The 12,622-nt window shown below is 39.5% G+C and overlaps 1 protein-coding gene across 1 annotated transcript in view; it reads left to right on the top strand.

Annotated features, from left to right (window-relative positions):
* Nucleotides 1–234: 234 nt before the first annotated feature.
* The window catches only part of PPP1R3A (protein phosphatase 1 regulatory subunit 3A), a 64,387-nt gene continuing 51,999 nt past the window's right edge, over nt 235–12,622 (top strand). Inside the window, exon 1 of the mRNA XM_075855037.1 lies at nt 235–1,007. Coding sequence (XP_075711152.1) covers nt 235–1,007 — 773 coding nt within the window. The remainder of the gene's footprint in view (nt 1,008–12,622) is intronic.

The raw sequence follows: 12,622 nt of genomic DNA, 5'->3' as shown, positions 1-12,622 counted from the left end.
AAGAATGAGTATGCATGGCATGATTTTTAAGTTAGCATGTAACACCAAGGGCATCAGAATTTAAACCTTTAGGTAGAAGGCCTGCATAGTTTACAAGCCACCATACTTATTAATAGGCCTGACTATTCTTTGCAATGTCATGTGTAATGTTAATCCTCATCCTAAGTCACACAGTCTCAAATGTCAGCTGTCAGTAGCCGTCCTGTTTGTCTCCTGTACACATCTACGAGAAAGATGGAGAGTTTTGAAGAAAGTAATGCAAGTAAAGATAATCTGTTAGAACCACCAAGTATAAATGATTGTCTTACAGATGAGGAGGATGTAAAAGCTACAATTAAGCCTCGTTTATCTCCACTACCAAGAAGGCGCAGCTCCGTGTCTTCAGATGATGGAGACCTGGAGCCACCACCTACAGTTGCAAGGAAGGTGTCCTTTGCAGATGCTTTTGGATTCGATCTAGTATCAGTTAAAGAGTTTGACACATGGGAGCTTCCAACTGTAACACCAAACTTTGTTATGGAAAGCATTAAACTTGAGGAATTTTATTTAACGCCAAGTTTTATATTACCTCCAATTTCCAATATGGAAAGGCTGCATGCAAAGAAAGTGACCCTGGAATCAGTGGATTTCATACCAGGCACATCATCCATGAAAGGAATTATTCGAGTTCTCAATGTTTCTTTTGAAAAACAGGTCTATGTTAGAATGTCACTTGACAACTGGAAAAGCTATTATGACCAATTGGCAGAGTATGTACCTGATTCTTGTAATGGGGAGACAGATCAATTTTTCTTCACAATATCATTGGTCAGTCCATATCAAAAAGAGGGAGCAAAAGTGGATTTCTGTATATGCTATGAAACAGCAGTTGGTACCTTTTGGGATAACAATGATGGACATAATTATGTGCTAACGTGCCAAAAGAAGGAACAAATTGTAGAAGTTGATAAGCCCTCAGAGGAGGTAATAGACAAAAATAAGAAAAGTTGTTTAAAGCCATCACTAAGGTAAGTCTGATAATGAAGCTTGATGTTTTATGTTAAAATAAATTAAATTAATGTGATTGATATGTAGGGCAAACATATCAGACATGTAAAACCAAATAGTTAATAAAACATTGAAGAAGTTTAGTCATTTTTTTTTACATTTACTGTAAAACATATAACCGAAACAGCTTCCTTTGATAAATTTAATGAGCTACATAATAATAAATATAGTGAAGCACTACCATACAAAATTATAGTTACAAATATATTATTTTCTGTGCTTACGTTGAATCTTTCTGAGACCAAGTAGTTCAGTAAATGAACCCTTTTTTATTTGCACAACCAGTTTTATATTGCTGTGTTACTTGTCTGTAGTATCGAAATCAATCAGTATAAATCCGTAGTAGACAGTACAATACGTCATTTTGTTGGTACAGGCAACTTTTTAAACTGTCATTCAAACAAAATAATGGTATGTCTTGGTATTTTACTGCATTAAATGGTAAAAAAAAAAAGTTAATATATCGTTTTCTAGTAAATAAAATGCATTATTATTCCTAATGTCTTTTAATTTGAGTTAATGAAACCTAGCAATATTTGCTAATATGATCTGGCTAATGGTAATGTCACTGTAATGTAAATGCTGAGAACATATGCTTTGCTCTGGGGTTTGGTTTCACCTTTCTTCAGAACCATGAGTCACAAGTAGGAAGATCCCATAGTAAGATAACAGAGGGTAAAAGGTTATTTCATGAAGGTCAAGAGTGTCTACAATTACATTTGAAAGTGCTCCTAGACAGATTACACAAGACATTTGCAATGTGATGATTTAGCTCAAGGGCGAAGCTAAAGGCTCATGGGCCCCAGTGCAAAAGTCCTTCTTGGGTCCCCCCTCAACTTCTTCTCATGGCCGACGGCCCGCAGCTTTCAGCTGCATCGCTGGGTCTCCTAAGTGGCCAACAATGCAGCACCAGCAGCCAGGGGCGCTGCTACGGTCTTTAAATGTCTGGGCAATAGCCCCAATACATATGTGTCCCCACCATAAAATGTTTATGTGTGTGTGTGTATATGTATATATATATATATATATATATATATATATATATATATATATAAATAGAGATCTTGCAGCACTCAAAGTGGTGAAAACAAAGTGGTTTATTCAGCCAACAAACAGCGACGTTTCTGTCCAACAATAGGACCTTTATCAAGCATGGTAACATACTGAGTGATCATGGTATATAAAGAGTGAAAGAGCATTTGCATAATTAATCTCATTAACATACATGTGACGTGCAAAGTGCAAGAAAAAACAAACACAATGTGTATAAATAGTATCAAGACTGATCAAAGCATTGACACATAAGAAGCACAAGTGTAAATACATACATAGAATACAAAAATATCGCATGAAAAAGCATATAAGTATAAAATTACGGCATAAACATATATGCAACAGTTGTGTTGAAACAGATCAAATTGCTTTTCCTCACCAATCATAGCTTCAGGACCTTCGTAATGCAAACACATACAGGTTATCCAAATAACGATAATCGATGCACCAAATGCGGTCTTGCAACATGTGTGAGTGTGTGTGTATATATTACCAACTTCCGGTTGATAAAACCGGAAGTTTACCGTGGCCTAGCAACAGGACGCTGTAGGAACACAGCGGCAGATACGTAATCTCGACCAAGGCACCCCTCTCGCAGCGCGTCCATCATTGCCAGGCAACATCCAATCACACGACTCCATGTGATTGGAAAGGTAAATATAGTGACGCAATCACAGTTGTTGTCAAGTATAGTCCAAATAGAAAAAGGATCAAAACTTGATCACAAATATGCTCGTAGGTGTAGTCAGTAATGATGCAGCAGTATTTCTAATAATACGTATATATCGAAAGGACGAGATACACCAAAGAGTCCACACGCGGGTGTACCCGATCCCTGGCCACACTTCCGTGGTCAAGAGGGAACGGCTCCCCAGAAACTCCAGAATCACTCCAACCACAACTTAATGTATATGGGGGATCCAAAGAGATCGTGAACGTGTAACAGACCTATATTGTCGATGTAATATCAAGTCCGCAGAAACAATGTCTGTAATAAAAGAATATGAATATGGGTAATCAGCCCAGTATTATTTACTGACAATCCACATACGAGACACGAAATATATAGTAAAAACTGTCTTTATATGAAATAGATAGGGACTAAACAAAACAACAAGAGTACATTATTTTGGCGAATGCATACAATACAATAGGACTGAACACAGAAGAAGATGGTCCCGAAGTTCTGTTGGGATCTAGAGTGATACAAAACAGAATATATTAGTAACAGAAAAAACATATCCATATAGTATAATATTTTTAAATCATGTCACCAAATTTAATGTCCGATGAGAGACATATACAAAAAACCTAAAAAGGGGGAGAGGGAGGCAAGACGCTACACAGTGATTCTATCCACATTAAATTCTACATTGAGTCCATTAGGTCTCAATGTGTTAAGTGAAAAAATCCATTTCAATTCTCTCTTGTGCAGAACCATGTGTCTATCACCACCATTAGGCAATGGGGGACCATAGTCCAAGATCATAAATTTTAGATCTCTCTCGGTATGTCCCTTCTCAACAAAATGTTTTGCAATGGGTAGATCTAATTTTTTCTTCCTAATTGAAAATCTGTGGTTATTAAAACGAGTTTTGAACGTACAAGTAGTTTCGCCCACGTATATTAATTGGCACGGACACCATAGCGCATAAACAACCCAGTCAGAGTCACAGGTAAGTGTGTGTCTAATATTATAGTTTCTACCAGTTTGGGGGTGTACAAAGACATTACCTCTGCACATGGAAGTACAATTTACACAATGATGGCAGGGAAAATTGCCCACTTTTAGTAGTTGTAATAAAGATTGTGTAATATTTTTACATTCTTTAACTTTTGTTTTAACAAGTCTATCTCTAAAATTTTGTGTACGTCTATACGACATCAGTGGTCTGTTGTTTAATTCATGAATATGTCCAAAACTATCTCTCAAAATGGGCCAGTGTTTATTCATTATTTTGGAGATGTCTCCACTAGCTTCACTATATGTGGAGATAAAAGGAATTATTTTGGGTCTATGTGTTTTGGAAGTTTTGAATAGTTTTTCTCTTGATATATCACAAATTTTATCTCTATGCATTGAAATTAATGATCTAGGGTATCCTCTCTCCAAAAAATTTGAGGTCAAAATATCCAAAGAATTAGTCAGATCATCGTGATCATCTGTAATCCTCTTAACCCTGACCATTTGACTGTAAGGCAGTGACTTGATCATATTTATTGGGTGACAACTTTCATATCTTAAGAGTGTATTACGATCAGTGTCTTTCACATGTAGTTTGGTCTTCAAAACATTATCAATAACCATCACTGTAACATCCAAAAATTGGATGGATTCAGTATAATATACAATGGTGAATTGAATATCGGCATCTAAGGAGTTAAGAAAAAGATGAAATTCTTTTAGTGAGGCTTCTGTATCTGTCCAGATGAGGAAGATGTCGTCTATGTATCGCCACCACTTCAGGACCCATTGGAAGTGGTGGGACACATAGACAGACATCTTCTCCATCATATCCATAAAAATATTGGCGTATGTCGGAGCCATATTAGACCCCATAGCTGTTCCTTTAAGCTGAAAAGTGTCATAATGAATTCACAAGATGTACCATTATAGTCAGAGCCAGATAACTTGCGTCTCACTGCCTCTAGCCCTCTATTGTGATCAATTGATGTGTATAGTGCTGTTACGTCAAACGAAACCAGTATTGAGCCTGTAGGTAAAGTGATTGACCTCAGTTTTTGCAAGAAATCTGAGGTATCCCTCACATATGATTTAGCACTAATCGCAAAATCCCTCAAGATTTTATCGACAAAAATAGATATATTATTCAACAATGACCCTCTACCCCACACTATGGGACGGCCGGGTGGATTTGACAAATTTTTATGTATCTTGGGTAACAAATATAAACAAGGAGTAATTGGATGTTCAATTATAAGAAATTGTTTTAGATGTTGATCTATAATACCCTCGTCAACTACATGAGTCAATAGTGATTCAATTTTTTTCTCAATGTCGAGTCTAGGATCTCCCCTTAGTACCCTGTAAACATTGGTATCAAGTAACTGTCTATTACATTCATTGATGTACATAGTTGTATCCATAACCACGATCGCACCCCCTTTGTCAGCGGGTTTGATCGTGAGATCGTGGTTATGGATAAGTTCGTCAAGAGCTGTGATCTCAGAGGAGGTCATATCAAACCAGACTTTTAATTTAATGGTTCTAATAAATATGTACAAATCTAACTCCAATTGGAACCAATCAATATGTTGATTGGGACAAAACGAAAGACCTTTTGACAGGGTCTGTAACTGTATATCAGACAAATTATGGGTAGAGATATTTACCACTGTTTGGATAGTGTTGTCTTGTTGTTGTGATTCGGTAGTCTTTGTCCTCTGTGTTGTACTTGTTTCTGGAGGCGGGTTCTTCCTCCCTCTATTCCTCCTACGTCCTGCTCTTCTGGTGATTTTCCTTTTGTAATGTCATTACAAAAGGAAAATCGTTTTGTCCCAATCAACATATTGATTGGTTCCAATTGGAGTTAGATTTGTACAGATTTATTAGAACCATTAAATTAAAAGTCTGGTTTGATATGCAGTCTAATGTAGTGATGGAACATGACATACCGTCTAAATTATCTTTGAAGAAAGTAGGATTGTTCAATAAAAGTTCGTTCCAACCCCCGATTATGTCACATGCTATCGAGACATTTCGAGAGTTGGTTCAAAAAGATTTGAACACATTAAAAATGCAGACGAATAATGATTTGTTTAAACATCCCAATATGACCTCCTCTGAGATCACAGCTCTTGACGAACTTATCCATAACCACGATCTCACGATCAAACCCGCTGACAAAGGGGGTGCGATCGTGGTTATGGATACAACTATGTACATCAATGAATGTAATAGACAGTTACTTGATACCAATGTTTACAGGGTACTAAGGGGAGATCCTAGACTCGACATTGAGAAAAAAATTGAATCACTATTGACTCATGCAGTTGACGAGGGTATTATAGATCAACATCTAAAAAAAATTCTTATCATTGAACATCCAATTACTCCTTGCTTATATTTGTTACCCAAGATACATAAAAATTTGTCAAATCCACCCGGCCGTCCCATAGTGTCGGGTAGAGGGTCATTGTTGAATAATATATCTATTTTTGTCGATAAAGTCTTGAGGGATTTTGCGATTAGTGCTAAATCATATGTGAGGGATACCTCAGATTTCTTGCAAATCACTTTACCTACAGGCTCAATACTGGTTTCGTTTGACATAACAGCACTATACACATCAATTGATCACAATAGAGGGCTAGAGGCAGTGAGACGCAAGTTTTCTGGCTCTGACTATGATGGTACATCTTGTGAATTCATTATGACACTTGTTGAGCTTATTTTGACATCTAATTATTTCTTGTTTAATGAGAGGTATTATATTCAGCTTAAAGGAACAGCTATGGGGTCTAATATGGCTCCGACATACGCCAATATTTTTATGGATATGATGGAGGAGATGTCTGTCTATGTGTCCCACCACTTCCAACGGGTCCTGGTGGCGATACATAGACGACATCTTCCTCATCTGAACAGATACAGAAGCCTCACTAAAAGAATTTCATCTTTTTCTTAACTCCTTAGATGCCGATATTCAATTCACCATTGTATATTCTACTGAATCCATCCAATTTTTGGATGTTACAGTGATGGTTATTGATAATGTTTTGAAAACCAAACTACATGTGAAAGACACTGATCGTAATACACTCTTAAGATATGAAAGCTGTCACCCAACAAATATGATCAAGTCACTGCCTTACAGTCAAATGGTCAGGGTTAAGAGGATTACAGATGATCACGATGATCTGACTAATTCTTTGGATATTTTGACCTCCAATTTTTTGTAGAGAGGATACCCTAGATCATTAATTTCAATGCATAGAGATAAAATTTGTGATATATCAAGAGAAAAACTATTCAAAACTTCCAAAACACATAGACCCAAAAGAATTCCTTTTATCTCCACATATAGTGAAGCTAGTGGAGACATCTCCAAAATAATGAATAAACACTGGCCCATTTTTAGAGATAGTTTTGGACATATTCATGAATTAAACAACAGACCACTGATGTCGTATAGACGTACACAAAATTTTAGAGATAGACTTGTTAAAACAAAAGTTAAAGAATGTAAAAATATTACACAATCTTTATTACAACTACTAAAAGTGGGCAATTTTCCCTGCCATCATTGTGTAAATTGTACTTCCATGTGCAGAGGTAATGTCTTTGTACACCCCCAAACTGGTAGAAACTATAATATTAGACACACACTTACCTGTGACTCTGACTGGGTTGTTTATGCGCTATGCGCTACGTGGGCGAAACTACTTGTACGTTCAAAACTCGTTTTAATAACCACAGATTTTCAATTAGGAAGAAAAAATTAGATCTACCCGTTGCAAAACATTTTGTTGAGAAGGGACATACCGAGAGAGATCTAAAATTTATGATCTTGGACCATGGTCCCCCATTGCCCAATGGTGGTGATAGACACATGGTTCTGCACAAGAGAGAATTGAAATGGATTTTTTCACTTAACACATTGAGACCTAATGGACTCAATGTAGAATTTAATGTGGATAAAATCACTGTGTAGCGTCTTGCCTCCCTCTCCCCCTTTTTAGGTTTGTTGTATATGTCTCTCATCGGACATTAAATTTGGTGACATGATTTAAAAATATTATACTATATGGATATGTTTTTTCTGTTACTAATATATTCTGTTTTGTATCACTCTAGATCCCAACAGAACTTCGGGACCATCTTCTTCTGTGTTCAGTCCTATTGTATTGTATGCATTCGCCAAAATAATGTACTCTTGTTGTTTTGTTTAGTCCCTATCTATTTCATATAAAGACAGTTTTTACTATATATTTCGTGTCTCGTATGTGGATTGTCAGTAAATAATACTGGGCTGATTACCCAGATTCATATTCTTTTATTACAGACATTGTTTCTGCGGACTTGATATTACATCGACAATATAGGTCCGTTACACGTTCACGATCTCTTTGGATCCCCCATATACATTAAGTTGTGGTTGGAGTGATTCTGGAGTTTCTGGGGAGCCGTTCCCTCTTGACCACGGAAGTGTGGCCAGGGATCGGGTACCTCTTTGGTGTATCTCGTCCTTTCGATATATACGTATTATTAGAAATACTGCTGCATCATTACTGACTACACCTACGAGCATATTTGTGATCAAATTTTGATCCTTTTTCTATTTGGACTATACTTGACAACAACTGCGATTGCGTCACTATATTTACCTTTCCAATCACATGGAGTCGTGTGATTGGATGTTGCCTGGCAATGATGGACGCGCTGCGAGAGGGGTGCCTTCGGCGAGATTACGTATCTGCCGCTGTGTTCCTACAGCGTCCTGTTGCTAGGCCACGGTAAACTTCCGGTTTTATCAACCGGAAGTTGGTAATATATACACACACACTCACACATGTTGCAAGACCGCATTTGGTGCATCGATTATCGTTATTTGGATAACCTGTATGTGTTTGCATTACGAAGGTCCTGAAGCTCTGATTGGTGAGGAAAAGCAACGTGATCTGTTTCAACACAACTGTTGCATATATGTTTATGCCGTAATTTTATATTTATATGCTTTTGCATGCGATATTTTTGTATTCTATGTATGTATTTACACTTGTGCTTCTTATGTGTCAATGCTTTGATCAGTCTTGATACTATTTATACACATTGTGTTTGTTTTTTCTTGCACTTTGCACGTCACATGTATGTTAATGAGATTAATTATGCAAATGCTCTTTCACTCTTTATATACCATGATTACTCAGTATGTTACCATGCTTGATAAAGGTCCTATTGTTGGACAGAAACATCGCTGTTTGTTGGCTGAATAAACCACTTTGTTTTCACCACTTTGAGTGCTGCAAGATCTCAATTTTTATATACTACCTAGTCCTTGGATCTGGATGGCTTGCTTGGCACCTGTGCATCTTCTCTAGTGAGTGCTGCTGTTTTCTTTTTTGCTATATATATATATATATATATATATATATATATATATATATATATGGAGGAGACAGCATATTCATAGCCCTACGACTCCTATAGCTATGGATAGGATTAGATACAGTGGCTCAGCAGACAGTATCACATATGATAGGATTAGACATAGGGCCCAGCTCGCTGACATTGCGGCTCCAGTGCTGGACTAGGAAAGGTAAGATAATAACTGCTTTGTTTTTTTATGTGTTTCTAATTTTTTTTGTGTGCTTGTGTTTTTTTTTACAGGTTTGGTTGTTCGATTACTTTGGATTCAAGGACTACTTCGATGATGGTGTTTTTTTACTCTGGTTAACGAGGATTGTGTGTTTTTTATTTCAATAAAATATTTTTCTATGTCCTTGTATCTGTAGTGATGGTCGGACACCGGGGCGGCCGCAGGCGTGTATTGTTAGGCTGGTAAAAGCCAGAAACCATAGCCCTTCCCACCCTGGTAATGCTAGCCTGCTGCTGCTGTGCTGTATCTGGCTGGTTATTAAAAATTGGGGGGGGGGGGCAGATACAACATTGCAGCAGCAGACTAGCATTACCAGGGTGGGAAGGGACATGGTTTCTGGCCTTTCCTAGCCTAATACCAGCCTGCGGCCGGCCCAGTCCCCAACCATCACTACAGATAGTCGGATACTGGATCGCACCTGGCTCTTCCCGATACCCCTGATGATGGTGGGTACCAGGGTAATAATGGGGGCTAGTGTTAGCCTCTGCACCGGCTAATCCTCAGCCCCGCCTTAGTAATGGATGCTGTCAATCAGCCAGCGGCCATTACTAAGGCAGTAGTAATAAAGTTTATAAAAGTACAAAGACATAGAAAAAAATATTTAAAAAAAACACACAACCCTTGTTAATATTTTTATTGAAAATAAAAAAGCTTTCATCGAGGTAGTACTCGAATCCAACATAGTCCAATAACCGAAACAGTAAAAAAAAAAAAAAACACAAAAAAAAATAAATTAGTAACACATAAAAAAAAAAAGGAAAACAATTATCATACTTACCTTTCCTGGGTCTGTTACAGTTAACAAAGCAGTGATAGCTCTAATCTGTCATTGGTTAGTTTACATCACGTGGTCCCAGGTAATCCCCTGGTCATTGGCCTACTTTTAAAAGTGGGACAATGAATTGAGGGGCAGCAAGTGATGTAAACTAACCAATGACAGCTTAAAGCTATCACTGCTTAGTTTACTTATGCTTGTAAGGGGCGCAGGCACTGGCGTAGCTATAGGGGTCGCAGCGGTCGCAATTGCGACCGGGCCCAGAAGCCAGGGGGGCCCACGGCCCCCCGCACCACATCAATAAAAAGTTACTATAGTAACTCGGGCCGCGGGCCCCTGTTACTATAGTAACATACTTTACTTACCTTCCTGGTTCCGGATCGCAGCTGAGGTCCTGACGTCAAGCGCTGTGTGCAGCGCATGACGTCACAGCGCTATGCGCCGCGCACAGCATCGAGACTACAGAACTCCCGCCGCGGCCGAAGAGGAAGGTAAGGTTAGCCCTGACTGGCGGGGTCCGACTCCCGGGACCCGCCAATCAGCTGTTTTGAAGAGGCCGCAGCACTCGTACGAGAGCTGCTCCCCTTCATTCCTGTCACTTCATTCCGGTCACACTGTGAATCGGTGTCGGCGATTCCCAGTGTGAGCGAGTAGTGAAATGAAGGGGAAGCCGCTCTCGTACGAGTGCTGCGGCCCCTTCAAAACAGCTGATTTGCGGGTCCCGGGCGACACATCAGCTATTGATGGCCTATCCTGTGGATACGCCATCAATGTTTAGGGACTGCACAACCCCTAAGCCTACGATGTATCAGGCTTAGGGGGCCCATGAGACAGGATCACAGATTGTGTGATCCTGTCTGCTGGGCCCTGTATCTAAGCCAATCACATGGTAGGCTTAGATACATGGCCCATGCGTGATCCTGTCTGCTGGGCCCTGTATCTAAGCCTACCACAATGTAGGTTTAGATACAGGGCCCCAGCACACAGTAATCTTATACTGTATTATTGTCTGCTGGACCCTGTATCTAAGCCTACCTTGTGGTAGGCTTAGATACAGGGTCCCACAGACAGTATCACACATGGGCCCTGTATCTAAGCCTTAGGGTATGTGCACAGACACTAATTACGTCCGTAATTGACGAACGTATTTCGGCCGCAAGTAAAGGACCGAACACAGTGCAGGGAGCCGGGCTCCTAGCATCATACTTATGTACGATGCTAGGAGTCCCTGGCTCGCTGCAGGACAACTGTCCCATACTGTAAACATGTTTACGGACGTAATTAGTGTGTGTGCACATACCCTAACACATGTGTTACTAATCATATTTTGTGTGTTTTCTTACAGGTTCGGTCGTTGGACTATGGCGGATTCCAGGACTACTTCGATGACGGATTTTTTTTTATTAATAAAATGGTTAATGAGGGTTGTGTGGGTTTTTTTTTTATTTCAATAAAATATTTTTTCTATGTCTTTGTGTTTTTTTTTTAAACTATATTACTACCGCCTTAGTAATGGCCGCCGGCTGATTGACAGCATCCATTGCTAAGGCGGGGCTTAGTGTTAGCGGATGCAGAGGCTAACACTAACCCCCTTTATTACCCCGGTACCCACCGCCACCAGGGGTGCTGGGAAGAGCCGGGTACGATCCAGTACCTGACCATCTGTAGTGATGGTCGGCCACTGGGGTGGCCGCAGGCTGGTATTATCAGGAGGGGAAAGGCCAAAAACAGTGGCCCTTCCCATCCTGGTAATGCTGCCTGCTGCTGCTTTATTGTATCTGGCTGGTTATGAAAAATGGGGGGGACCCCACGTCATTTAAAAAAAACAAAAAAAAAAAAATAATTGGAAAGAACGATTTCGGGTCCCCCCCAATTTTCATAGCCAGCCAGATACAACACAGCAGCAGCAGGCAGCATTACAAGGGTGGGAAGGGCCACTGTTTTTGGCCTTCCCCAGCCTAATACTACCAGCCTGCGGCCACCCCGGTGCCTGCCCGTCACTACAGATGGTCGGGTACTGGTTTGTACCCGGCTCTTCCCAGTACCCCTGGTGGCGGTTGGTACCGGGGTAATAATGGGGGTTAGTGTAGCCTCTGCACCGGCTAACATTAAGCCTCGCCTTAGTAATGGAGGTTGTCAATCAGCCAGCGGCCATTACTAAGGCGGTGATAATAAAGTTTAAAAAGATACAAGCACATAGAAAAAATATTTTATTGAAATAAAAAAACAACCCTCATTAACCATTTTATTGAGAATAAAAAAAACGCCGTCATTGAAGTCCTCGTATCCGAAGTCCAACAACCGAACCTGTAAAAAAAACACAAACACAAAAATAATCAGTAACACATAAAGAAGCAAAATTATTATTCTTACCTATCCTGGGTCCAGCGCTGGAGCCGCAATGTCA

Source organism: Rhinoderma darwinii, chromosome 3, assembly GCF_050947455.1.
Source record: "Rhinoderma darwinii isolate aRhiDar2 chromosome 3, aRhiDar2.hap1, whole genome shotgun sequence".
NCBI classification, from domain to species: Eukaryota; Metazoa; Chordata; class Amphibia; order Anura; family Rhinodermatidae; genus Rhinoderma; species Rhinoderma darwinii.
Note: the sequence above shows the minus strand (reverse complement) of the source record. Positions and strands in the feature narration are given on the sequence as shown.